At 40.4% G+C, this 27,872-nt stretch overlaps 1 protein-coding gene across 2 annotated transcripts in view; it reads right to left on the bottom strand.

The window, feature by feature from the left end:
• Window positions 1-1,294: 1,294 nt before the first annotated feature.
• Window positions 1,295-27,872, bottom strand: part of FMN2 (formin 2) — a 393,694-nt gene continuing 367,116 nt past the window's right edge. The window contains exons 18-19 of one of the 2 annotated variants that reach the window (XM_031659811.1): window positions 4,063-4,144; window positions 1,295-2,365 (exon numbers count right to left, since the gene is read on the bottom strand). In XM_031659811.1, coding sequence (XP_031515671.1) covers window positions 2,339-2,365; window positions 4,063-4,144 — 109 coding nt within the window. In that variant the 3' untranslated portion in view covers window positions 1,295-2,338. The remainder of the gene's footprint in view (window positions 2,366-4,062; window positions 4,145-27,872) is intronic. The other variant, XM_031659814.1, reaches the window with a different exon arrangement.

The raw sequence follows: 27,872 nt of genomic DNA, 5'->3' as shown, positions 1-27,872 counted from the left end.
TCTACTTCCTCTTAACACCATCCTGCTTTTTGAGACTGAGTCTGGCTCTGTCGCCCAGGCTGAGTGCAGGGCTTGATCTCAGCTCACTACAAGCCTCAGCCCCGGGTTCACGCCATTCTCCTGCCTCAGCCTCCGGAATAGCTGGGACCACAGTGCCCGCCCCACCTCACCTGCTGCTCTTTTGTATTTTTAGTAGAGACGGGGTTTCACCCTGTTAGCCAGCATGTCCCCTGGACCCTCCTGACCTTTGTGGATCCGCCCGTCTCAGCCTCCCAAAGTGCTGGGATTACATATCCTTAGTTTTTACCACTACCCTTTTTCAGCAAACAAGGGACTTCATTCCATTTTCAACCTGCTTGTACCCTGAGGCATCTGGCATAGTTAACACTGCTATTGTGCCTTCATGAGTAAATATGTAGTGAGTCTGTCACACACTAGGAGACAGGGAGACCAGTGTCAAGAGATGTGCTGGAACAAACGCTTTCTAAACTCAGATACAATCATTAGTGAACCCATGAGATGTTGAGAATGTTTCAAGCTGAGGGAAAACATGCGGAAAGGAAATTAGTCTAGAGGTATTTTAGTTTGGCTGGAGGCTGGAATTCAAGATAGCTTAAGTCAAGACACTAAACTCAAAAGGTAAGTAGGCACCGCTTAGGGCTCTGTCAGCCACATTAAAGGCTTAGATAATATTTTGAGGCCACATGTCTTAGTGTATGTGGCCACTAAAATGCTTCAAGTAGGAAATTTAGATGAGCAGATTTGTATTTTAGAAAAAGGTAGATTCCAATTTTAAAAATATGTTGCAGGGCAAATCTTGGAAGATGAGAGCAATGAATTAATGAGGTAGGACTTTAATAGAAAAGACAGAGACAAATGTATGCATTTGTGATAAGTAACATGTCAAAAGATGAACTTGGGTTTCTGAATGAATAGCGGTGGCTTTGTTCACTGAGATAGATAATACACAAGAACGAGCAGGTATGGAGGGAGAAGATGACAAGCTGAGTTTCAATTCACACATGATAAATTTTAAGGCATGGTGAGGCATCCGATTGAAAATGACCAGAAGGTCTTTGGGAGATCAGGGAAGAGATCCTAGTTCAAGCCACAAAGGAATAAATATTTTATCAGAATTTCTTACTTAGGTGTCATTGATGGGCTTTAAGTTCTTAAGTCCCTGAAACTGTAGGCACATTTGTTTTTTCTTTTTGTGCAGGTGAATATGCAGCATGCCTAACTTACTTTCCCTCCTTCTCTTATTCCCCACCCCATGTTAAATATGACAGCTGTATTTTGCAAGTATCTTTATTCTTTTATTATTCATTTTATTTTCATATAAATTAACATCCTAGAAAAATTGAAATAGAAACACTAAATACAGTATTGCACATAGCGATCTTTGTTAAATGCCCTATTATTTCATTGGAGAATGGTAATATACACGCTGGAGGGACTGAAGGGGACAGGAAGACTACAAAACAACAGGAAAATAACCACTACTGTTCCTTTGCACTCAAACTACAAACTAAAAAGTAAGAGACCATACTTTACATAAATACAAACAATTATGATTTAGAACATTGTTTTTCTTAAGTTGCTTTCCATAATTGATTTGCAAGAGCAATAAATTCTCCCCTTTATCCACAACTGTAACTTGCAACGAAGATCATTAAAAGTAATGAAAAAAAAAAAAAAACCCAAAAACCCAGCTCATACAAAACCATCACGTTTTGCATTATGAGCTGACTCAAGTCATTGTATGACGTCAGTAAAAAAATGACCATCTTCTTTCACAAATATATAGCTATGGAGAGCAACCCAAGAGTTTGGAAAGCACTGATTATAAATGGTACTCAAATTTTAAAATAGAAAATTTACACGTAGACATGAAACTGATACAAACAATTCACTAGAAATAACATTTTACCCATATGTCTAAATGCTGTGACGTGGACTGGTTGTCAGTAGAAAGGAAAGTGTTTTTGCTGTGATGAGGAATATTCTCACAACAGGGAATTTTAGTTAATGTTTAGCATGTTCAGAATTAGTGCAGATACTGCCTCTTACACATGCTGTTTTGGTCTATCGGTATAATACCATAAACTTTTACAAAAAGAAAAGGCGTCAAATTCTCCACTGGTCTAGTACTTTTGTATTTTTATATGAATATACAGTAAAATTCAACAATTAGTGAACTGTCTAGAAAACAAAAAGATTATGCAAGAGGTCAAGAAGAAACATGAGCAGAATGACGGTAGTTTCCTTCCCACCCTCAGGTCAGCTGAATTTTGTGAAAGTCGTTGCAATGACTCATTTTCATTCTGCTTTTCATTGTTCAAGTTTTCATGCTTATCTTTGCTTTCTGAAAACAAATACACCAGATAAAAGTTATAGTTAGAAAGAACTTTTAAAAATGGGAAGAGTTTAGAGTAGCCTAAAAAGGACCTTTTTATTTGGATCAAATTCTGTGGGACAAGGTTAAAGATCTACCAATCCATAAAGGAAAAAAAATATAAGTGGGTTCTGTGTTATCTTTGACCACTTTTTTCAAGACAAATCGCCAAATACTTTTGAGAAAAAAAAAGTTTTAAAAATTTAACTTCTAACCAATATGAAAGAGTGTCAAACTCATCATTCTCATCCTCAGTCCTACATGCAAATACATAAATGTGAAAACTGAAGTAGCTGCTTCACTTCATGGTAAACGTACTCTAATCATCTTCTGTACTTACAATAGCAGGATTGAGGTTAACTAATAAGTAACCATTCCTCCTCATTCAATGCAATTATAAGATTGAGGCATCAGACAGGAGCAAAAAAGAAGCTGAGCTATCATGTAGTAGTTATCATTAGATAAGATCATTTTGATACAAAGAAACTGAAGGGATCATTGCTTCTAAATGAAGATACAATTCCTAACTTAAAAAAATAGGGCTATTTAATCATATCCCAACTTGGGATATGATTTTAATGTCTTTTCCCTTTAGACTACATTAGACTAATTCAATTTCGAATGGTCCTACCTTAAGGCCTAACTCAACTTTTCATTTAAAACAGCATCATTTACCTACACTGTGGTACCAAGTGATAATCCCTCAAAGCAGTCAACAAAACATCCTCAGTATCACACGGAAAAGCCTTGTCATTTCACCCAAGCCCTTCCCTCCCAGGGTGGACAAGCTGGCATTTTGTTTTAAAGCGGGGAATGGGCCAGCATGAAACTTAAATGAGCTTGTTAAACTCCGTCTCTGGACTGACCACTGTCCGGCAGCCAACCCTGCCGAGCCATCTGTGGATATAAACGGGGTCTGGGCACTCTGGGCACCCTGTGCAAAGCGTCACACTGCTCTTGGCACTTCCCAGCAAGTTTCAGATCCCAGTGGAGCTAATCCAACTATAATGATCACTCATGGCTCAAATACAGCCTGTGCCGTGATCTGTGTGTAATAAAGAAAGTGAAAGATGGTCTCCCCACCCTGCCCCTGCCAACATGCACATATCCACATAAATGCACACCCTCAGTAGATTCAGTAGATTTATCTTAACTTTTTTTTTTTTTTTTGAGACAAAGTCTCACTCTGTTGCCAGGCTGGAGTGCAGTGACACAATCTCGGCTCACTGCAACCTCTACCTCCCAGGTTCAAGTGATTCCTCTGCCTCAGTTTCCCGAGTAGCTGGGACTACAGGCACACACCACCATGCCCGGCTACTTTTTTGTATTTTAGTAGAGACAGGGTTTCATCATGTTGGGCAGGATGGCCTTGATCTCCTGACCTCATGACCCGCCCACCTCGGCCTCCCAAAGTGCTGGAATTACAGGCATGAGCCACAACCTGCAGCCTAATTCTTAAGTTTTGAATAATGAATATCAAGACTCCTAGCCTTCTGGGCCTGATTAAAGGCATAAGAAAAAGGAGATTCTTGAAGTCAGAAGCTCCTTATTTATGCACACTTAGTAGAAAAATAATTAAAATATTATGAGTTCGTATATATTACGAAAATAGGATTTAAAAGCCAAAGAAAATAACAAGTTAAAAATCAGTAAAGTGAAATACTTACAATTCCAGAATCATGTCTTGGTTTTATTTTATAAAGTGATTTTCCCTTCTTCTGTCTACACACCTCCTCGGCTTCTTTTACTCTGACGGGAAGAAGACACATGTATTTAAGCAAAACCTACTTAGATCACCTCATTCTACCTTACAGTAAGCGAGCAAACCTCAACTCAATAAAGATTTGAATTATTGCAGAAAATAATATAATACACAGAAGAATGTTATCTGACATTTGAATTGAAAGCCTAAACTGTTACAACTACAGAGGCTCATTTATCTAGGAGTTCTTAACTTGGAATCATAGTATGATTGAATGGAGTAATACACAAACACATCAGAATTCCTATGCAGAGTGTGTATGCATTTCATCCTATATAAAAGGAATCTTATACACAAGTAAATAATGAAATACCCCTCATTGTCAGCTGAGAGTACGAGATTGATTCTGTTACATAAATAGGATTGGCACCATGATATAAGTTAGAAGTATTAGAATAATTAAAGAGTATCACAGCCAGGGCGCAGTGACTCATGCCTGTAATCCCAGCACTTTGGTATGCCAAGGCGGGTGAATTGCTTGAGCCCAGGAGTTCGAGACCAGCATGGGCAACAGAGTGAGTCCCTGACTCCACAAAAAATATAAAAACTTAGCCGGGCATGCCCTGCAGTGAGCTGTGATCAGCGCCTCTGCACTCTAGCCTGGGCAACAGTGAGACTCTCTCCCCTGCCTCCCTCCGCCAAAAAAAAAAGTGTCACATAAAAATTTACATGACGGCCGGGCACAGTGGCTCACGCCTGTAATCCCAGCACTTTGGGAGGCTGAGGAGGGCGGATCACGAGGTCAGGAGATCAAGACCATCCTGGCTAACAGGGTGAAACCCCGTCTCTACTAAAAAAAAAAATACAAAAAAATTAGCTGGGCATGGTGGTGGGCGCCTGTCGTCCCAGCTACTCAGGAGGCTGAGGGAGGAGAATGGCGTGAACCCGGGAGGCAGAGCTTGCAGTGAGCTGAGATCGTACCACTGCACTCCAGCCTGGGCGACAGAGCGAGACTCCGTCTCAAAAAAAAAAAAAGTACATGCCATGCTTACTTAAAATTTTCTCAGATTAACTTCCTATACCACATACACTCAAGCATAAAAATCCCTTGCAATAAATACTTGAGCCGTCTCTAAAAACTGAGCGTCACCTAGCATGGGAACCAATCATTTAATGGATGACAAGAGAGTGAGCAGTAATAACATTTTAATGTTAATAATATTTCTCCTTAAGCATATATGACAAGGAAAACAACACTGAACTCACCAGAGGTACAGTTAAAAGAAGATGCTATTTGGAGCAAAGTCCTGCATGAATTTCTGGCTCTGCTCTTTGACACCGGTAGTATTCTTATACCCCTGAACCTCACCATTCCCTCAAAGAGTGAAAAGGCTTCATTATATATTATCTTCATTATCACTGCACAGAGTTGCAAGGACTGAGTAAAATTTTATTTAAAAAGTTCTCTATGCACTGTAAAAGGCTATACAATTTATTATTGTTTTAATTAAACAAATAGTAAGAAATCTATAAACTGGGTTTTTTTTTTTAATAAAAAGGAGAGCTATGACAAGGAAGATAATCTATCAGGTAAAACTTATTTTTTATTACTGTGATTTTTCCTTGGGAATTAAAAATGAATTATTTCTGGAGAAACCAAAAAGGCTATGCCTTGATCTTAATAAAATGCATTTCATATAGACATTACAGCCTAATTTCCTGAAAGAAGTGAATTATAAATATATTTCTTGATCCCTGTGGCAAAAGATCTAATGACAGAATTCATCTCCTTTACAACTAAATCAATTCCTCTTTTTAAACAATAGAATGAAACAAACAACTCAGTATTGCAGCTATAAGATTGATGTTATAGTTTATATTAAAGCATAACAAATGAAAGTAATTCCTTTCAGATATGAAATGCCTGCCTGGTTGATATTGTTAGTAATTCCAGAAAACGATGACAACTTAGAAGATACTTCATTGTTACCACTTTTATTACTTTTCACCCAAGTCATAAATTGTCTTTAATCCTTCCTCTAAACATTTGAAGATAAAAACATTTTCTTTATAACAAACTAAGGACTGCAGTGTCCTCATCTTCCTCTGAAACAGCTACCAGTAAATTTAAGTTGAAGTATTTGGATAGAGAATTAAGGAAACTGTTTTTTTTTTTTTTCAGTACTTAGCCAAAATCCAGTGGATCTCCTCTTACATTTACTTGGAGCTTTTTAAAGCATTTTGTGGCTTTCAAATAAAATGTACTTTACAAGTATTTAGATCCTCAAAGCATCTTAATTTTCTCCCAATCCTGTTTATTTTGTTCTCAAAACACATTTTTGTAAGGATCACAAGAAGCTGAGCCTAATACAAACATTTTTAATTTTACACAAAAACATTCCGTCATTCCTTATGGCAGAGACCACAAAAATTGAGGAGAATGTACATCAGAGGCCTCACGAGATCTTTCAGCTCATCCATTCATTTTTCAGTCATTTCTGAAGCATTAACTCCAGGTCCAGCACTAGGCACAGCTCAATGTAACAAGCACAATGATCTAGTAGGAGATGTCTACTATATCAATGTCTACTAGGAGGAAGACACTCATGAGCAAGTAAATGGCAATGTTGCATTAAGAGCAACCACCTAGGTTCCTATAAGGTACAGCTGTGTCCTGGAGGAGGATCCTGGGTGGGTAGGCAGGGGTTACAGAGATCTTTCTGGAGCAAGCTGACTGCCGAGCCTTGTTTAACAGACACATCTTAATCGTTTATACTTCTCTTGGAAAAGAAAAATGGATTGAACACGAAAGAATAACATATAAAGGTTGAGTAAGAGTCAAGAAACACGAAACTGAGCTTCAAGAACTACGAACAGTTCTCCCTTCTGCTGCCATAGGATTCCTGTATGCAGGCAAAAGTTCCGATTGGCTTTCAGGTTTATGCCTCGGTTTCTCATGTGTGTGATTAGGATGAGTCAGTCACCTCACCCTAAGCGCCTCTGGCTATGCACACATAAATGACCTGGGCAGCTGGAAAACTGAGTCCCAGAACCTTGAATATAGTTCCTCTTCTAATTTCGGAGCAGGAGATTCATGGAGAATTTGTTAAAATGCAGCTCTCTAGGCCAATTCTTAGCTATTCTGATTTAGTCACTCCGGGATGCTTTCAGAAGCAGCACCCAGCAGAACCCGGTGTAGCTGGCCTGTAAGGACCACCCTGAGAAACGGTGCCCTGGAACTGAGGCATTCACACTCCCTGAAGCCCCAGCGGTGCTGCCAGACAGACCCTCAGAACAACGACACCTCCTCAGTCCCCGCTGTTGTACCGGATCGCAAACCCAAACCACATCAACTTGCTCCCAAGTCTCACTCCTCCTAAGCTTCCTAGCAAATGTTGCTGCTTTCAAAAGCCAATTTTATTTCAACAAAGCTCTGACAACAAGACATTTTTCCACACTTTCGGCAGGAAAAAAGAATGCATCCCTCGAGGTCGAATGTGTTGCCAGAGTTGGCAGAAATAAGAAAAATAATGAGGGAGAAGTCAAAGACAGCCTGAGCCAGCTGCCAACATTCGCATCTTCCTACTTGGGCTCTCCATTTGGTTTACGGCGGCAGATTTCATCAGCTGCCATTCTGAGTCTATTGAGTAACTGTTTGTACGTGGTCCCTCCTCTTTCTCTCCTGCCTCACTCCTCATTCAGTGATGCCCAACATTTCCTAAACTAACTAGAAAAAAGATGTTCGTGTCACAACTAGAACTGAAAGGATTTAAGTGAAAAGGCATGGTGGAGATAACATTTCAAACAATAACTTAAAATGACCAATATGTCCTGTGTGGGAAGGAGGAGAAAGTAAAAAGAGGGACAATACCTCATTTGTAGAATGAGAAAGCAATCACCTTGAAGAGGGAAGTGTATACTGAGAGAGGAAACAAGAGCAGGGCTGAAGAAGATGGTCAAAAGGCTTCCAAACTGTATCCGCACTTGAGTTTAACTTCTAATCCTGGTGGGGGTCTATGGATGCTGTCCAGAGACACAGCTCCTGTGCATGATTCATGAAGGTGTATATGTGTGTGTGTGTGTGTGTGTGTGTGTGTGTGTGTGTGTGTATTTTAGTCAATGCAGTCACACAAAGGGGGACTGACAGAGCATTTGTGAATCAAGATTTCACCCTATAAGAGAACTAAAAAGGGAAGTAAAAATTTTAAGATGGCATCTGTCATAGGCTCGTTTGAACAGTTGCAACTTCTAATTAGCAACCCAGATAACAGAAGGAAAACATGAGCAAAATGATAATGAAAAGAAATCTCATTCATCATTTTTAGTGACTTTGGGAAAAAAATCAAACACCACCACAGAAAGCAGAGACTAGAAAACAGGAAATGTGGCATTATCTTTTAGATGGAAGAGATGGATACTAAATGGTAGATAATGTCTATAAAACTTGATGTTTAATATTTTACTATATCTTTTATTGTCTATGAAACTTCAGAAACAAAACTATGCGGAATAAATTTCAAAGGCAAGTCCTCATCCCTTACATGGAGGACCAAGAGTCATGAAATACTATGAGGCATTCTGTATCTTTTAAGGGAGAATGTAATTATGGGAAATAACCAAAGAGCATATGGAATCAGGTTTGGCAAACAGAGTAGGTGACCAACATGAGTAAAGCAAATTTCATCTCGAAGCAAACTTTCCTTGTAGAAATGCTCAGAAACAGTGAGATTATTCAATGAATGTGTAATTCCCAAATAATGGAAACTTGCCCCTTTACGGACCTATCTTTGTATAACCAATTTTGAATACTCTTTCTTGAAACAAATTCAACTTTTCTCTCTCTTAAAGAAATGGAAGGCCTGGTGTGGTGGCTCACGCCTGTAATCCCAGCACTTTGGGAGTCCAAGGAGGGTGGATCATGAGGTCAGGAGTTTGAGACCAGCCTGGCCAACATGGTGAAACCCCGTCTCTACTAAAAATATAAAAATTAGCTGGGCGTGGTGGTGGGTGCCTGTAATCCCAGCTACTCGGGAGGCTGAGGCAGGAGAATTGCTTGAATTCGGGAGGCAGAGCTTGCAGTGAGCCCAGATGGCACCACTACACTCCAGCCTGGGCAACAGAATGAGACTCTGTCTCAAAAACAAAAACAAACAAACAAAAAAAGAAATGGAACGATTTAACTTTTAGTTGATGGCCCATGTTCATCATTGGACACGTCACTGTTGTAATGTGCTGTAATACAGGGCCACCCTGCTAAGGACTAAGGCCTCCTGAGATACATAAGGCAGCCTGCCCAGGCCCTAATCCAACACTGTACTTTGCTGGCTCTGTTTGTACTTTTTATGTCTTCTGTTTCTTCTTAAGATGATAGGCTGTGATCACTTCTTGATAGAGCCAGCATGCCTACCTTAAGCAGAAACTCTATCTCCTTTTCACAATCTCTGTCTTCTCTAGAGAAAGCCAGATAACTAAGTTAAATGGCGCCTCAAATTAGAGCAGTAAGACTCCCAGTTTGTTTCTAACAAAACGAACGGAGTTCCTGAACTTGCAGGCAGTAATTTTAGTGGTCGCAGGCTTCTCCCCAACCCCCAGCTCCCACAGACTTCATTGTTCACAGTAGCGTCTAGAAGGTTAGGGAAGCCCCAAAGTCTGACTTATAGACAGGCAGCGAATCACGGCTCCATATTTCAAAGAATATACGATTCTAAGATATTGTATCATCCAATCGGCTTATTCAGCAGGTTCCCATAAAGATAGAGTAATGCTGGAATGAATATAAAACCTGAAATGCAAGCTTATCAAGGTAAAAAAGTGTGATATTGTTAATTGGTAATGACAGAGTTTGTGATGCTACAGAGAACTACCTCTGGGAGGTGTGAAGCATTTGGTGAGGAATATGACTATAAGGTTATTTCTCAGTTGAAACTGTTTTCTAGGTCTTGGGCAAAAAGGACCATATGAAAATAAAACATCTTTAATTAGTGAAACTTAAGCTCAGATTTACCTTTAAAAACATCTTTACACTAAATTTATTTTCCAAAAATAAAGTTGTAAATGTAACTTAAAGAGAAGCTAAATAAATTTCGAAACATCTATACGAATTTTTATTCCTTACAAGTAAACATTCTAAGTGGTAACAGCTTCACTTGGTTAGGGCATTAAGCATAAAAGTAAGTTCTTAAGCAAAGAAAAACTTGAGTCTAGGAAAATTAGAATATTTTTAAAGTTTATAAAATCAGAGGGGAATATGTGAGAGAATAAAAAATACTTTTTATCACAGAATTTGTTAAAACTCGTTTTAAATTCCTATTATTTTTATTGTGGTATTTTTCAAAACCAACGAAAAGTTTCTCCCATTTTGGCCTCACTATAACTAGGCTCATTTACACTAAGGGTTATTTTAAACAACGACAGTGGCTTCTCATTTCTCTCCTAATAAAGATGTATTTTTCTCTACACTCTCCCTACCTAACCCCAGACCCATTTATTGTCAGGCAAACATATACAAAAAGTTCAGTGTGATTAAGTTTAAAAACAGTTTGTGAGATGAACAGGGAGATACACTCTGGCACAGATACAGAGAAAAGAAAGCAGACATCCCTGCAGCCCGCTCTGCAGGCAGAATATCTTCATCCACCTTTCAGACCGAACGCCAAGCTGGCCACAGCCTTATCAAGGAAACAGACATGCTTTCATCATTCAATCGAATGAGAAAGGGAGCCACTTTTCTGCCACTAAACGTTAATCACTTGGTCTAAATAAGTATCTGTGGCAGACGGTTTCATTTCCTGCTGGCTGCAGTTCGGCTTGCTGGAAGTAGCCCTGTTCGCCAACGGAATCTCCCAGCCTAGGAGAGGTTAAGAGCAACGTGGAGCTGGGATGTCACAGGTCTGAGGGCCTGATAGAGCAGAGACGGATCTGCTAACAGTACACTAAAAGCAGATATAATGATCATTACTACCAGTTCACAATGTTCTTTACTAAAACAACACCATCGGGTCTGCTAACAAATTTAAAGCTTTTTTACCCAAAAGTAGAAGGAGAGAAAAAAGAGAAAGACACACACATACACACACACACATACACACACAGAGGGAGGGCATAAGGTGGGGAGTGTGTGGGGAGGAGAGACAGAGGTGGTGGAGATTCCAGACAAAGGCTGGTTAGAAGAGTCCACTTAGGAGCTGTGGGTCTTTCTCTCCAGGTAAAGACAAAACTCTTAGATGTCTGGTGGAATTAAGGTGATCTGGGGAAGTTTATTTGATGTCTTTTGGAATTAAAGGTGATTTGGGGAAGTTTATTCCTAGCTCTCTGTTCTCTCTTTTATAACCTCATGACTTAAAATACCCTCGTACAGAACTACAAAACCCCTGAGATATACTGGAAACAAAATCAACCCCAAGTCACTTGTCATTATCTCAAAGAAAAAAAACTTACAAGGCTTCCTCAGGCACCTATTTATAAATTTCATCACTGAGAATCTCTGACTTTCTCAGAGAAAACACTGCGTTTGCACCCCAAATGATTAGGAATCACAACTCAAATGAGCACAAAGTAGTTCCTAACACAAAGCAAATCAAGCTTTAAAAACATCTTTGGGCTGGGCACGGTGGCTCACGCCTGTAATCCCAGCACTTTGGGTGGCCAAGGCAGGTGGATCATGAGGTCAGGAGTTCGAGACCATCCTGGCGAACACGGTGAAACCCCATCTCTACTAAAAATACAAAGAATTAGCCGGGGTTCATGCCATTCTCCTGCCTCAGCCTCCCGAGTAGCTGGGACTACAGGTGCCCGCCACCGTGCCTGGCTAATTTTTTGTAAATGGGTCTGGGGTTAGGTAGGGAGAGTGTAGAGAAAAATACATCTTTATTAGGAGAGAAATGTCGGCGCACTGGTGGGCGCCTGTAATCCCAGCTACTCTGGAGGCTGAGGCAGGAGAATCGCTTGAACCCGGGAGGCGGAGTCTGCAGTGAGCCAAGATCATGCCACTGTACTCCACCCTGAGTGACAGAGCGAGACTCTGTCTCAAAAAAAACAAAAAACAAAACAAAACAAAAAACCATCTTTGAGCTGCTTCATGCAAGTGTCAGCCCTGGAGGGACTAAGTGGCTCAGTAATGGACAGTGCAGAAGTAAGACATCGTGCTGTGGGGTCCAGAGGGGTCTGCCCCAGCTCCCTGGGGGTCCGGGGCCAGCATGGATGCCTTACAGACATCGTACTCCCCTTCCTTCACAGTAACACATGCAGCAAGCCTGCCACTTTTGTCAACAATAGGAGCTGAATTTTACAGAATATTCATAGTCCAAAATCTAGGACTCCCTGACAGCTAGATAAGTATCTATACTTATGTTCCAAAAACCACAGATGTATTCCTCCCATGAACATAAAATTAATGCACAGATATTCTGTGTATCTGTATTTCCTGAAACCATTTTTTTTTTTTTGTGGGGTATATGTGGGTGAAAAGAGCTGAGAGGATCATTTACTCATAAGAAAACACATTCGACCAATCACATTAATTCCCTGTGGGCTGAATCTCTTTGATGACTGTCTAAGATTCTATAAGATGCAGAACATTGTGACACGTGGGTGAGCTCCCTCAGAAAGGAAGAACCTTCCCCCATAATTTTAGAACGGCTATAGATTAGTAATGATGGGTGTGGATGAACGCTGCTGTGCACTCATTTTAAAACCAACAAAACAAATAAATTGTACACACATACAAATCATCACACACATCTGCCTCTTTCTATGTCTAGTCACAAAAAGCCACCGGTCCTCCTTTAAGTGGCAAATCTACTTGTTGCTTTCTAGTCTTTACTCTCCACCATGCTCATGACTCTGAAATGGTTTACTAGTCCCTAATCCCTAATTTTTAATTTTTATTTTTCAACGGAGTATCCCTCTGTCACCCGGGCTGGAGTACAGTGGCATGATCTCAGCTTACTACAACCTCTGCCTCCCGGGTTTCAAGTGATTCTCGTGCCTCAGCCTCCTAAGTAGCTGGGATTACAGGTGCACCCCACCATGCCCAGTTAATTTTTGTGTTTTAAGTAGAGACGGGGTTTCACCATGTTCGTCAGGCTGGTCTCAAACTCCTGGCCTCAGGTGAGCCGCCCACCTCAGCCTCCCAAAATCCTGGGATTATAGGCGTGAGCCACCAGGCCTGGCCACTGGTCCCCAATTCTTGACAACTCGCTTATCCTTCAGTTTTCAGAGAACTTCGGAGTTTTCCAGCGATCTTTCTGGACATGTTTCCTTAATTGCTTCTGTTGCTCATTTATTAAGCTTCCTTTCAAATGTTATCCTTTCCCTCCAGGACTCCAATCTGGACTCCACAGTATCTGCAGGAATTTTCCACTTTGTAATTCTAACTACCACTTCTGCGGTGAAGACTTTGAGCTCCAATCCTCTAGCCTTGACCTTTCTCCTGAGCTCCAGGTTCTAGAGGACATTCTCCTCCCTCTCACGTGCCTGGGCCTTGGTTAAGAGCATAACCAGTCAAAGCCATCCATCCAGTTCCTTGATAAACCTCTGAATCTTTTCTCTCCCTCTTCCCCACCCCTTCTATGCATATGCAAATAGTCAACAAGTTCTGTTAATTACTTTTCAGTAATGACATTAAAATCCGTCTCAACCTTTCTAATTCCACTGTCCCTGTTTTTCTAGCTTCTCATGTCCCCCAAACCAGTGCCTGCAGACTGGCCTCCAACTCTGAAATCTAATCCATCCTTTACAAACACGGGAATCATCTGAGCCACTTACTCATTTGCCAAGCAAAAATTGTTTAAGTTCCTTAGTGAGGTCTGCGAGGCCATCTGCAGTCTGGCTCCAACTCACCTCATCTCCCCTTATTCTCTGCAGTGTTCCCTGGGCTCCAGCAATACAGAAGCACCCCCAACTCCTAAAGGGACATCTTTGCTAATCTGTTCCCCTGGGACTGCCTGTTCATTTTTCCTTTTCCTGTGCTCTCCCATGAGGCCTTTCGGGTTAAGCTCAAAATTAGCTTCCTATAGGAAACGTATCTGACCCTCCAGGCAAGCTTATTTACGTAATCCTCTAAGCTTTCACATACTTTTTTCCCCCCCAGATTTTCAATTTCAAGATGACTTCTGACTATTTATCTGTCTCTTTGCTGTGCTAAATAGTAAGATCCTTGAGTTCAGGAGTCACGTATAGTCATCTTTATATTTCCAGGGCATTACATTAAAGCTCACACAGGCAAGTATTCACTAGATGTTTAAAAAATAGCTGACTAAATGAATGGATGATGATGCACAGTAAAAAATCACAGAGATAAATTCTGGTAAACAGCTAGGCTTAGATCGAAATCTCTTGTTTTTTGCCTCCTTCTTCTGGTGAACTCTTCAGCGATGTGTCTGCATGCCCAATTCACATTTTGAGTAAACTACTAAGGATTTTATTGGACTTGACCTTTGAGTTTACTGATTTGCTGCTATAATTTCATCTATACATAACAATTTAGTTTGAATGAATGTACATAAAATTTAAAGTTACAAAATATTTAGGGCATTATGTTTTCTTCCATCTTATAGAAGAACTAATGTCTTCAATATATGACCATTAGGAGACTGTAAGGATTCAACAAGAAATCATGTCAACCTAGCCTCACTAACTCCTAGGTTAGGAGACATACATGTAATATATTTTTATTCCAAAAAATCATTTAAAGAATCTCTCATGGGATGTCTGTGGACCAGATAGAGAAATGATGGCTACACGAGAGGGTACTTAGATGAATCTACAATGAACAAACATGCTCAAAGAAGATAACAGATTGACTTTATATACAGTTATGTTCCTTTTTTTAAAGAGTGTCTCACTGAGGAGGGTTGAAGCATAATCAACTGGTAAAATTTATATAGATATTGTTTTCATCTGAGAACAGGGAAAGCTGTCCTAGCATTCATAGATACCCAGAAAAAGGCCTGGGTTGCTTTTTTATTTGAAGACAGTGACTATTTACAGTGGGGCGGTGGTGTGCCAGAGACAGTGGGCACATCATGCGCACCATCTCATTTGACCACCTTGTGACCAAACATGAGTGATGCCACCATCCTGTTTTAGAGATGAGCTGCCTGGGGCTCGGAGAGGCTCTTGAGGTCACTCAATAGAAGAATGAAAAAGAGAATCCAGATGTGGTTAACTCCAGAGTCTGTACTCTCCACATCACACTAGGACTAAAAAGGGGACAAAATCATGGGCTTAAATGTCTAGCCATTATTACTATGAAAATGATATTCCTACAGTGGAAAGTAGATTTGAATAGATGACTTGCAATTTATTTCCCAAATTCAATATCCATTTCCCTTTAGAGAGCACCCACAGAATAAGCATCTTAAAAGACACTGTAATGTAAGCATCCTCAAGGCAAAGAGTGCCCTTTCTCCCTCCATTCCACGCCCAGCACAGCAGCTGGCTCATCACATTAGCAGCTAACACTAAGACCTTATAATGGGTCAAATGCCGAACCAAGAGAGCTTACAGATACCATCTCCTTTAATTTTGCAATAATCCCCTAAGGTAGATATTGTTGTTATCCAACTTTTACAGATGATGCAACTGACACTTAAAATGGTCAAATTACCTGTTCAGGATCACACACTAATTTGTGGCCAACTTATAGTAGTTCAAGTCCAGACAGACGTCATGTACTTCCAGAGCTTTCGCTTTCATCATTGCACTGTTTTCTCTCACAACGCACATACATAGGAAGGATAAAAAGCGGGAATACAGGATGCAAGAAGGAAGGCAGGCAAACAGCAAGGCAGGAATGCAGGTAAGTGGAGAGCTTGCGGTTTGAACTGTATGCACCTTTTTATTACCTGAGACCCAGAACAGTGGCTCTAAAACTTCACTGTGTGTAGGAATCACCTGAAAGACTTGTTAAAACACAGACTGCGGCCGGGCACAGTGGCTCACACCTGTAATCCCAGCACTTTGGGAGGCTGAGGCGGGTGGATCACGAGGTCAGGAGATTGAGACCATTCTGGCTAACATGGTGAAACCCCATCTCTACTAAAAATACAAAACATTAGCCAGGCGTGGTGGTGGGCGCCTGTAGTCCCAGCTACTTGGGAGGCTGAGGCAGGAGAATGGCCTGAACCTGGGAGGCAGAGCTTGCAGTGAGCCGAGATGGGGCCACCGCACTCCAGCCTGGGTGAAAGAGTGAGACTCTGTCTCAAAAAAAAAAAAAAACCAAAACAACACAGATTGCTGGTTTCTACACCCATAATCGGTAGGCCCAGAGTGGGAGTTCAAGAATGTATAGTTCTAACAAGTCCCCAGGTGATGGTGATAATGCTTGCCCAGAATATTTTGAGAACCTCTGTTTGGAGGCAGCATAACATAGCAAAAAGTTTGGGAAAATTAAGCAAACAAAAACAGTATTTATATTGTTTAATAAATATGTAATCATCAGTATCTTTTAAGTATTTTCTCTTGCTTATATCAATATATGCATTTATATTTAATACATATTATATACGTTAGATATTTATGTTAATTATATTCACTTACATGTATTTTATTTATTTATGTTTCTATTTACTTACAATCATTTGATTCTTTTCTTTTTTTTTTGAGAAGAATTTTGCTCTGTCACCCAGGCAGCAGCGCAGTGGCATGATCTTGGCTCACTGGGGTTTAAGTGATTCTTGTACCTTAGCCTCCCAAGGAGCTGGGATTACAGGCACCTGCCACCATGCCCGGCTAAGTTTTGTATTTTCAGGAGAGACGCCGTTTCACCATGTTTCCCAGGCTGGTCTCCAACTCCTGACCTCAGGTGATATGCCCGCCTTGGCCTCTCAAAGTGCTGGTATCACAGGCGTGAGCCACCACGCTGGGCCTACAATCATTTGATTCTGAAAGACTGAATCTTTTACAACACTGAAGATATTACTTTAAAAGAGAAACTAGAAAAGTGGATGCATGTCTTTTAGCAAATATGGAGGAGAAGTTCTCTTGAATAGTTGGACAAATTTTGAACTCTTTTCAAGCAAAAGTAGTCATGGAAACACAGTGGGCTATAGTGTTCATCTTTGAAAAAGAAAAGCATGTAAGATTCATCTGGAGAAGACAAAAAAACCACCACATTCTCCTGATTCTAATTTCTAGGAGGAATTTTTGACACGATTGTCTAAATAAAGGATGTGAATCGTAGTCAGTACAAATCTGAAATGTAGAAGACACAGACATTTTTCAATGGCCAATTCTTTCCCCCTACACAAATCCTCAATAAAAACTGAGACGAAACTTTAACTTGGTGAAAGCATTTCTGAGGAGAGTAATGCTTGCAAACACTTCAAGTATGCCAATGTAGTTTTTTGGTGATCTAATCTCATACAAGGCTAAAAATGAAAAATCTAGAAGAAAGGACAGTTAGCATACTTCCTTCACAATCTTTTTTTTTTTTGGAGATGGAGTCTCACTCTGTTGCCCAGGCTGGAGTGCGGTGGCATGATACCAGCTTACTGCAACTTCCGTCTCCTGGGTTCAAGAGATTCTTCTGCCTCAGCCTCCCGAGTAGCTGGAACTACAGGCACGTGCCACCACACCCAGCTAATATTTGTATTTTTAGTAGAGACGGGTTTCGCCATATCGGCCAGGCTGGTCTCGAACTCCTGACCTCATGATCCTCCCACCTCAGCCTCCCAAAGTGCTGAGATTACAGGTGTGAGCCACCGCGCCTGGCCTACAATCTTAAATCACAATCACAGGAGTCTCCAGTGAATAGCAAGCAGTCAGAGGTGGCTAGCATCTCAGACAAATCCTAGAACTGTGATAGTCTGTGTTGATAAGGAAGGAAAATACAATTGCTTGAGGGGGATAGATGAGTAACCAGCAAGGTTCACACTCCATTTTGTAAATAAAGAGCCTGAATTCTATTCTGTAAAATTTAGAGCATCTTTCTCAAGGAATTTAATACAGGATCTGAAAACAGATGAGAAATCTGAAAGGTACTATTAAGAGCTTTTTTCAATGCTCAGATGATATGTTTAAGTCTCTGAAAATAGTAATATTTTTGTTCATATACATGTTAGAATTTTAAAGCTTCTAATCATATTGGTCATCACTAATATTTTTAAATATCTGATTTAGAAAAAAAAAGTGTTTGGTTTTCTTCTGCATCTTGTAGTAGAGATTATTATAATTCCACGTCAGACTTGGATTTTCATGATATTTACCAAAGCAGCTCACTAGATATGCCCTTCAGTCCTATAAGAATGCATATTCTTTCTGTATATTCTGAGGATGTTTTAGGTTTCCTTAACAAAATAGTAAAACAACAATCACTGGTTCCGCAAATCTAACGATAGTAAATTAAAAAAAAATACTCCTGCCGTACATGATGGTCAAAGCTATTATAAAATTGTATCTGACAGCCAAATTCATCTTTTATTATCGGAGAATAGTGCTGTTTATTACATTTGACATTTTTCATGCAAACATCCTTTTACTATTTCCACCTGTGTTAAGATATTTTCTTAATCTTAGTGATTTCTTTTTTCAAATAGCTCAGAAAAGTTTTGTATTACAGCCAGTGAGATATAAAGTTAAGCTCTATTGGTTCTAACAACACCGGAGTTTATGACACTTCTCTAGCCAGGATGATGTATATGGATCATTTGTATCCTATTTTTTTTTAGTAAGACTTTTTTGGTCAGGCTATGGGGTGGGAGAACTTAAGGGCTATTAAACATAGAAATTAGTTTATAGAGAGTTTATGCAATTTCCTCCCTGTAAAACTCATAAAAGAGTACAACAAAGCTATTTGTATCATAATAATTTGGTATTATGCAAGAGGAAGAATGGCTTAATTAAGGAATAAGATGTGGGGAGATACAAGTCAGGAATGAATCAAGGAAACACACATATTAAGAGAGAACAAAGGTCACAATTTTTCCTTTACTGGATCATTTCTATCCAGTGACAGATATGCTGTTTATCCCACCACCAAAAATAAACACAAAAACAAAACCCTAATCCCTTTGCCCTCCTGCCAACCTTCCTTTCCATCGTGACCCTTTACATATACAAACGCCTCAAGAGCGTTACCTAGAGTCACTGCGCCAGCTTCCTGGGCTCCCAGTTAATCAGAAATCTGTCCCTAACCACTCAACAGAGACTGCTCTTGTGGATATCACTCATTCACCCACGATCCCGAATCCAGAGGTCAGTTCTCAGTCCTCATCTCTCTTACTCTAGCACTAGCAGTAGTGTGCACGGTTCTTCCTCGATGCCCTCCTTATTAAAGGCCTGACCTCACTTGGCCCACTAGGCTACATAGTCTGGCCCCAGTGCTCCCTCTCGGAATTCTTCTCTTACCTCTCAACTCTCACTCCTGTTCCAGTCACTTTGGACACTTGACTAAACATGCTCCTTCCTTGAGCTTTGCATGCGATGCTCGATCTGTCTGGAAGGTTCTTTCTTCAGATATCCACTAGCTTATTCCCTCACCTCCGAGTCTCTGCTTAGACATCAACTCAGAGGCACTGTCTGGGTAACTGAAATACAATAAACCACCTCCCCTAGCTGTCTTCTCTTTGCCCTGCTCTGTTTTTCCTTGGAGCTTCACTCTATACTTATCGATGGTCTGGACCTCCCTTCTATAACGTCAGCTCCACCAGGGCAGGAATTTGGTTGTATTCACAGCTCCACTGTCTGGTATAGAACAGACACTTAGTAAGTACATACTGAAGGACCCCAGGGAAGTATGCGGACAAGTCATACGTTCGTAGTGAAGGACGCGGAAGTGGTGCTTACAGTTTGAAGAATGCGGAAGGTGGCAGTATGGGGAACGATTAGAGACGAAAACGGAAATTGGAATGAAAATGCTTTTGATTTCCCATTCCCCTAATGCTTCCTAGATTTGTCTCAGGATATCCATTCCTTAGAGAATCTACCTGAGGTTGGGGAATATTGATTTTGAAGTAGTCCAGCTTAGAGAACTTTTCCCAGAGCAGGAGGTGTGAAGAGTCTGGCCTGACGACCCTGGGAAGTGGTGAGGAGTGAGAGGTGGAATCTGTTGCATAAATCATAGTACCAGTGCTGGCACAGCTGAACTATCAGATGATGAAGCCCAGGGTCAGCGGGAAGCTAAATGAATCAGAAAAGTCCAAGAGACTCCAAAACAATGAACAGGACTAAGGATTTATGTCAGGGCAACAGAAAACCTGGTAGAATCTTCCTAGTTAACCTTAAATATCAGATTTATTACATGAACAAACGATTGGATTTATCTGTGTGGTTCTAGACAGAGCAGAACGAGGGCTAGTGAATAAATGGTTCAGTCGGCCAGCCATTCATTCTATCATCCTTTACCCCGAATTCTTAGGGCTTAGATGGATTCTGGCATTCAGAACTCTTCCGCCGGGCATGGTGGCTCACGCCTGTGATTCCAGCACTTTGGGAGGCTGAGGTGGGCGAGTCACCTGAGATCGGGAGTTCGTGACCAGTCTGACCAACATGGAGAAACCCCGTCTCTACTAAAAATACAAAATTAGCTGGGCGTGGTGGCGCATGCCTGTAATCCCAGCTACTGAGGATGCTGAGGCAGGAGAATCGCTTGAACCCGGGAGGCAGAGGTTGCGGAGAGCCAAGGTTGTGCCATTGCGCTCCAGCTTGGGCAACAAGAGTGAAACTCCGTCTCAAATTAACAAAAAAAAAAAAAAAGAATTCAGAACGTTTCCAATATTAGACAGGAATATGGAGCATAACACTATCAAAAGAGTCTGACATAGCATGGAAAAATCAAACACATTGACATTTCTGTAAGTATATGAACATTCACACTATAGAATGAGTAAAGACTATACATAGCCCCATGAAAGTTGAGTTTCGCTGACAGATAAATTTGCCACAGAAATATGAATAAGCTTTTGGTTTCTGAGGTTTTTGGGTCTCAAAACTGTAGATAAGAGATTACGGGTCTGGACTATAAAATTAGGATTGAAACTGTATCTATTATAATAATTATCCCCAAAGTTTGTAGACTCCATTATTCCTGTTAGAGAGGTCACAATCAGGGAGAAAATGACAAATGGTTACTAGTGATTAAGAATTTGGATATGAGCATGTCACTCTTAGCTTTTCTGAGATCATTATGCAACTTATTATTATTTTTGAGACAGAGTCTTGCTCTGTCACCCAGGCTGGAGTGCAGTGGCGTGATCTTGGCTCACTGCAGCCTCCGCCTCCCGGGTTCAAGCAATTCTCCCGTCTCAGCCTCCTGAGTAGGTGGGACTACAGGTGGCTGTCAGCACGCCCGGCTGATTTTTGTATTTTTATAGAGATGGGGTTTCATTTTATTGGTCAGGCTGGTCTCGAATTCCTGACCTCAGGTGCTCCACCCTCCTCAGCCTCCCAAAGTGCTGGGATGACAGGCACGAGCCACCATGCTCAGCCTGTTATTATATATTTTTTTAGAGACAGAGTCTTGCTCTGTTGCCTAGGCTGGAGTGCAGTAGCATGATCATAGCTCACTATAACCTCAAACTCCTAGGCTCAAGTGATCCTCCCACCTCAGCCTCCTGAGTAGCTGGTCGTAATAGCAGTAATTTCTAAAGCACCAATGGTACTAATTTTAATAGCACCTTTGATAAGCTATTCACTGTGTTGGGACTTTTGCACTTAATATCATTAGCAGCCTCAATACCATCTTCAGCAATTGTTATCTCAATTGTAGTGTGCCTCCTGGTGGCACACTACGGCATATGCCACCATACCCAGCTAACTTTTTATTTTTTGTAGAGATGGGGATCTTGTGATGTTGTCCAGGCTGGTCTAGAACTTCTGGCCTGAAGTAACCCTCCTGCCCCGGTGAGCCACCACACCTGGCTGAAACTTGCTTTTAATAATTATTAATGAACAGTGAAGTACATCTTATATGGAAATCAACACATTTCCTCTTTACTGTCATTCACCAGCTTTCCAGTGGTCATGTTCTCGCCTCTCTTAAGCTAAGAGATTGTGCAGAGTCCTTGGTTCTCATTTGAAGGCCTGGAACACACGAGTGGATTGTAATCAGTGGTAAAGTGTGCCGGGAGTGATTTGACTTTTTTTTTTAACTAATAATAAATAAAGTAGAGAGCTTTTAAACACAGGAGCCAAGCTTTCCTCTTAATAACATCACTTTGCTAACTTGAGTTTGTATTCTTTCCCGAATGGTTGTGTCATTTCCAGTAACTCCTCATCTAACTATCTGTCCATTCATTTGTTGGCCCATGACATTAAAAAACAATAGCTTTCCCACCTTTATCTCGAATTTACCATAAATATTATGTAGTCTCAAGTTCAGGCTCCATACCCTGTGCTCTAGTGCTGCTACTTGGGTCTGGCTTTCTATTTTAAATGCTCCCAGCTCCTTCTCTATTCCTAACTCCAACCTCTGTGTTTCTATGCTATGTTGACAACTTTGCTTAACGCTTAACTAACAAGAACAAGATGTAGAAAGAGGGCAAGAGAGGCACGATCCTCGTCCTTTAAAAGACCTCAACACAACACTACTGTAAATAGGAGATCTATAATCTAAAGGATTGGAAGCCATATATATTTATTTTTTTCTTTAGAGTGAGAGTCTCACTTCATCACCGAGGCAGGAGTGCAGTGGTGTGATCTCAGCTCATTGCAACCTCTGCCTCCTGGGTTCAAGTGAGCCTCATGCCTCAGCCTCCTGAGTAGCTGGGATTACAGGTGGGTACCATCATGTCCAGCTAATTTTTGTATTTTTAGTAGATACAAGGTTTTGCCATGTTGGCCAGGCTGGTCTTGAACTCCTGATCTCAAGTGATCCACCTGCCGCCGCCTCCCTAAGTGCTGGGATTACAGGCATGAGCCACCATTCCTGGCCCCAAAGCCATATCTTAATGAAGAATGATGCTCAGCAAGAGTAAGTTGATTTGGTGGAGACAAAAAAAAAAAAAAGAGAAAATGCCGTGATTGCTGTGGATCTACAATGAAGAAAGCACAGGGTTCCATGGTAATGATATCTTAAGATACTAAGTGGCGGATCATGCTGCTAATACAAAAAGATATAAACTCCCTCATAGAGAAGTTATTTCCGGTGACTTTTACCTTCTATGTGTTCCATGCCTTCCATTTTTAAGCACCATTGCTCTTCCTCATCTCTATGCTTCATTAATACACCCACTCTCATTCTCCTCCTTTTCCAAGCTCTTCCTTGTTCTGTCCAGTTCTTCCTCACTGTTTTACTCATGGTGAGAAAAACACTGGGCTCATTTGTAATAATAGTAGTAATTTCTAAAACACCTTTGGTGCTAATTTTCATAGTCAGCATCTGTGAGGAACTATTCACTGTGTTGGGACTACTATACTTACTATAATTAACAGCCTCAATACCATGTACTTTAGTGATTGATATCTCAATGGTTTAAATTAGAAAACTGAAGTTGACTAAGATTAAATAACTGCCCAACGTCAAAGGGCTTATCATTGGTAGTGCTTTGAATCATGTTTGGGAATACAAACCTAAGGAAGGGTGGTTGGTAGAATAGAATTATGTGGGGTTTGGCTTCTATGAATTTATTTAGTGCTAAATCTTTCTCATGCTAAGTTTATTGCTTTTCAAACAACATTAATATATTAATGATCATGGCAGCAACTGACATTAACTGAGAAGTTTCCATACGTGAAAGCGTGTGCTAAATGTTTTATACTCTGTGTCTCCTTTAATTTACTCCAGGAATTCGGTGCCTCTAGTACCTTCATTTTACAAATGGGGAAACAGGTTCAGAGAGTACATTAAGTTGTCAAGGGTTACACGGGTGCTGTCAGAGATATATATCAAATCCAGGTCTTTTTAACCTACAAGCACGTGCTCTTACTATGTACCTTATTCCGCCTTTGAAAAACGAAAACATTAAGAAAACTAATCAGAGGTTGTAGGAAATAAACTTGTGTACATACTCAGTATAGAATTATGAGTGCTTCTGTCATAAAAACAGCACATGAATTTAAGAATGTATTAATATCTACAGCTAGTCAGATGTTTAAAATGAAAGCTACTGAGTTATCTGTGGGCACCTGAGATTCTCTTAACTGATGAAATCTCTTAACTGATGACATACTTTTTTCTACTACTTTTTCTACTTGTTTCATACTTCTTCCTTTTTATGCCTCATTTTATACACTTCCCCCAAACACCTGGAAAAATATGACATGGCCAAATGGAATTTTATCAAACTTTCCAAAAATGTTCAACCTTAAGTCATAGGAATTTGAACCCTAGAGGTTAATTTTTAAAAATAATCCCATCTCTTAAAGTTAAGATCTATGAATACACTTTTATTTCTGATATAATTTTTGTAAAAATATATATTATCTAAATATAATGATCATTAGAATATTTTAAAGATTAAAGAGGAGTTTTACCTCTGTCCTTTTTCCTTGTTCAACAAATTTAGAGGCTCATCTCTCTGAACGATTTTTTCCTGACTAATTAAAGGAATGGGGATTCTTGCCTGTCATTCACTTCTGGGTATTTGAAATTCTAAATGAATGCCTAAGTCATAAATGTTCCAATATATTCTTTTGAAAAAGAGTGAATGGCTATATAACTCATTTTTTTTTTTTTTTTTTTTGAGACAGAGTCTTGCTCTGTTGCCCAGGCTGGAGTGCAGTGGTGTGATTTCGGCTCACTGCAACTTCCGCCTCCTGACTTCAAGTGATTCTCCCGCCTCAGCCTCCTGAGTAGCTGGGACTACAGGCGAGTGCCACCACATCCGGCTAATTTTTTGTATTTTGAGTAGAGTCGGGGTTTCACTGTGTTAGCCAGGATGGTCTCAATCTCCTGACCTTGTGATCTGTCCACCTTGGCCTCCCAATATATAACTGAATTTTAAGTTTTTTTATTTTTCAGAGTGATGGTAAATGCAGCCCACTTTAGATGCCCATGTTATAAAATAAGAAAAATATTAATAGTGGTAAAATATACAAAGCAAAATACTAAATCATTACTATAATGACAGATATTATCTGTTTATTTAAAACTAAACCCAACACTACACTTCCTTCATGTCTCATTGCTGGGTGCTGCTACCCACTATTTTACTATATCAGGCTTATAAGCACACTTTCTTCTATTGCTCTACTAGTTCTACTCCCGGTGACTCCTAATTTAGTGGAGACAGAGGTCATCGTTAGGTGAATGAAAGTCAGGGGATGAGGCCCCTCTCGGGGAGCAGGCAGGTGAGCCTCTCTAACACGGCTTGCTGGCATTTCCTCCTGGGAACACTCTGATCATCTCATCTCCCAGCTCATCCCCAGAACCACTGCGGGGCAGAATATTGTAAAGCCCAAAAAGAGTTGGTACTGACCTAATGATGCTGGTTCTATTCTGCTCACAGCAAAACAACTACAGACTTAGCCAACACACCTGCAATTCTGTCCTCCTCAAGACAAATACTTTTTTTTTTTTTTTGAGACAGAGTCTTGCTCTATTGCCCAGTCTAGAGTGCGGTGGCGTGATCTCGGCTTACTGCACCCTCCGCCTCCCAGGTTCAAGTGATTCCCCTGCCTCAGCCTCACGAGTGGCTGGGATTACAGACACCCGCCACTGCGCCCGGCTAATTTTTGTATTTTTAGTAAAGATGGGGTTTCGTCATCTTGTCCAGGCTGGTCTCAAACTCTTGACCTCATGATCCACCCGCCTCAGCCTCCCAAAGTGCTGGGATCACAGGCGTGAGCCACTGCACCCAGCCAAGACAAATACTTTTAAAAATTAACATTTCCTTACAAAAAACCAGACAACTTGAATCTGCATCTGCCTCCAAGGGATAGGGCTGAATTCCTTTCTGACTGTACAGTAGCACAAGGATACCTTTGTTGTCCTCTTAACCTTGATTTTCTCTTTGCCAGGTATAACCATTAGCTAATTCCACACAATGCCATGGTGGAGGTGGCTTGCTCTAGGAACGGTCTGCGTGCCCTTTTTGAAAAGGCAGAAGCGGCATCTTTCAGGATGACCCTCCCTCTGTAAGGCACAGCTATCCAGACAGAACTTTATATAGCTCAGCATCAAGTTTTAAATCATTCAAAAAAGAAATGTGCAAGGAGACATACCAGCCTTTCTCCAGAGAGAGATCAATGAGCTGTGGAGCCACACTGGCCAGGAGCACGTTCTTTCATCTAGATACCGAGCATGACGCTCGGGTGCCAGCCTCACTGCTGGCCCTAAAGGAAGGGAGCGACCTCTGTAATCAATCAGAGGTGGAACGTGGCCGGGCCCAGGTGGGAGAGGATGGAGACAATGCTAAAAGATTAGTTAGGGAATGTTTAGTATTACCAACAAGATAAAATGACAGACGAGGTTGATTACATAAAGTTTTCAGACTTAGAAAGATATTCAAGGTATCTGAGATCCTTGGTGTTTTATTACAGATCTTAGGAAACAAAAGCAAAGTAAATCAAAACAGAATGAAATGAAGTGAAGATGCTCATAGGCTTCATATAAGACAATATTCACAGGGATTGTGCAGATAGATAATATAATTAATAAATTATAGTTGTAATTAGAAAGCCTAAATTGTAAAACAAATATGTTTTACATCATTTTAGGAATTATATTAGGTGTAATGCTGTTTTCATTTATTTGGCTCTGCAGAATTACTACTCTTACAAAAATTGCAAAATCATAGGTCTTAAAACACCAAGAATTTTCGAATTGAATTTTGATGTGATATTATAATAAGTATATAAGAAATGGGGAGATTGTGGTCAAAGAATACTTCTAACTTTGAGCCCTAAAATGAGCAAGTGTAAAGACCTAATGTACAGCACAGTACCTATTATTAATAATATGTATTGTACACTTAAAACCTGCTAAGAGAATAGATCTTAAGTATTCTCACTGCAAAAAGTTGATGGATACATTAATGCTTAATTGTGATAAGCATTTCACAATGTATATCAAGACATCACATTGTATAACCTTATATGTATTATATTTATTTGTCAATTATGCCTCAGTAAATCTGGGAAAAGAAATAGCATATATACATAATAATTTAAATAATGATGATGACAATTGACATGTCCCTTTAAGGAGGAACAAATTGTGTACAATAGCTTTTCACATAAACCAAAGAACTCCAAGCTACATGATCCTAATTTGCCACGATGATTGTGGTTCAATCGATGGAAACTTGAATGAACTAGAAATGTCAATATTCAAGACCGCACTGTAATTCTACAGCCAGTTCTTCAGCATCAGCATGGGTAATCTTCACTGGGTATCTCCTCGTGAGTAGGCACCATATCAAAGGTCTGTCTTTAGTATCGTCTGCCTTAAACAAAAGTTTCCTTTCCATGTGCTCAAAATTCTTCTCATGACCTAGTAGCTGCCCATGGTTCAAGTTTCTAAGGCCAATCTTGTATGGCAAGCAAAAAGCCCGAGCAGTAACTTGGTCAGAAGGCTATGGAGTGGGGCCCAGTGTCAGTGAGCAGAAAGTCACAGGAAAGGCAGGGGAAGTGGGTACCGGGGGGATAGGGATTCTGGAGAGAATGTAAGGTGTTCACTAAACAGAAGTGAAAGATGAAAATCTTTACCCATAGCAAAGACAGACACATTTATTTTCCTTTTATGTACTTTAACCACTTTTTTTTTTTTTTTGGAGACAGGTTCTCACTTCCATCACCTAGGCTAGAGTGCAGTGGTACTATCTCAGTTCACTGCAGCCTCAACAGCCCGGACTCAAGTGATCCTCCCACCTCAGGTCCCCAAGTAGCTGGGACTAC

The sequence above is a fragment of the Papio anubis genome, chromosome 1 (assembly GCF_008728515.1).
Source record: "Papio anubis isolate 15944 chromosome 1, Panubis1.0, whole genome shotgun sequence".
NCBI classification, from domain to species: Eukaryota; Metazoa; Chordata; class Mammalia; order Primates; family Cercopithecidae; genus Papio; species Papio anubis.
The sequence above is the reverse complement of the archived record's forward strand: the minus strand, read 5'-3'. Positions and strand labels throughout refer to the sequence as shown.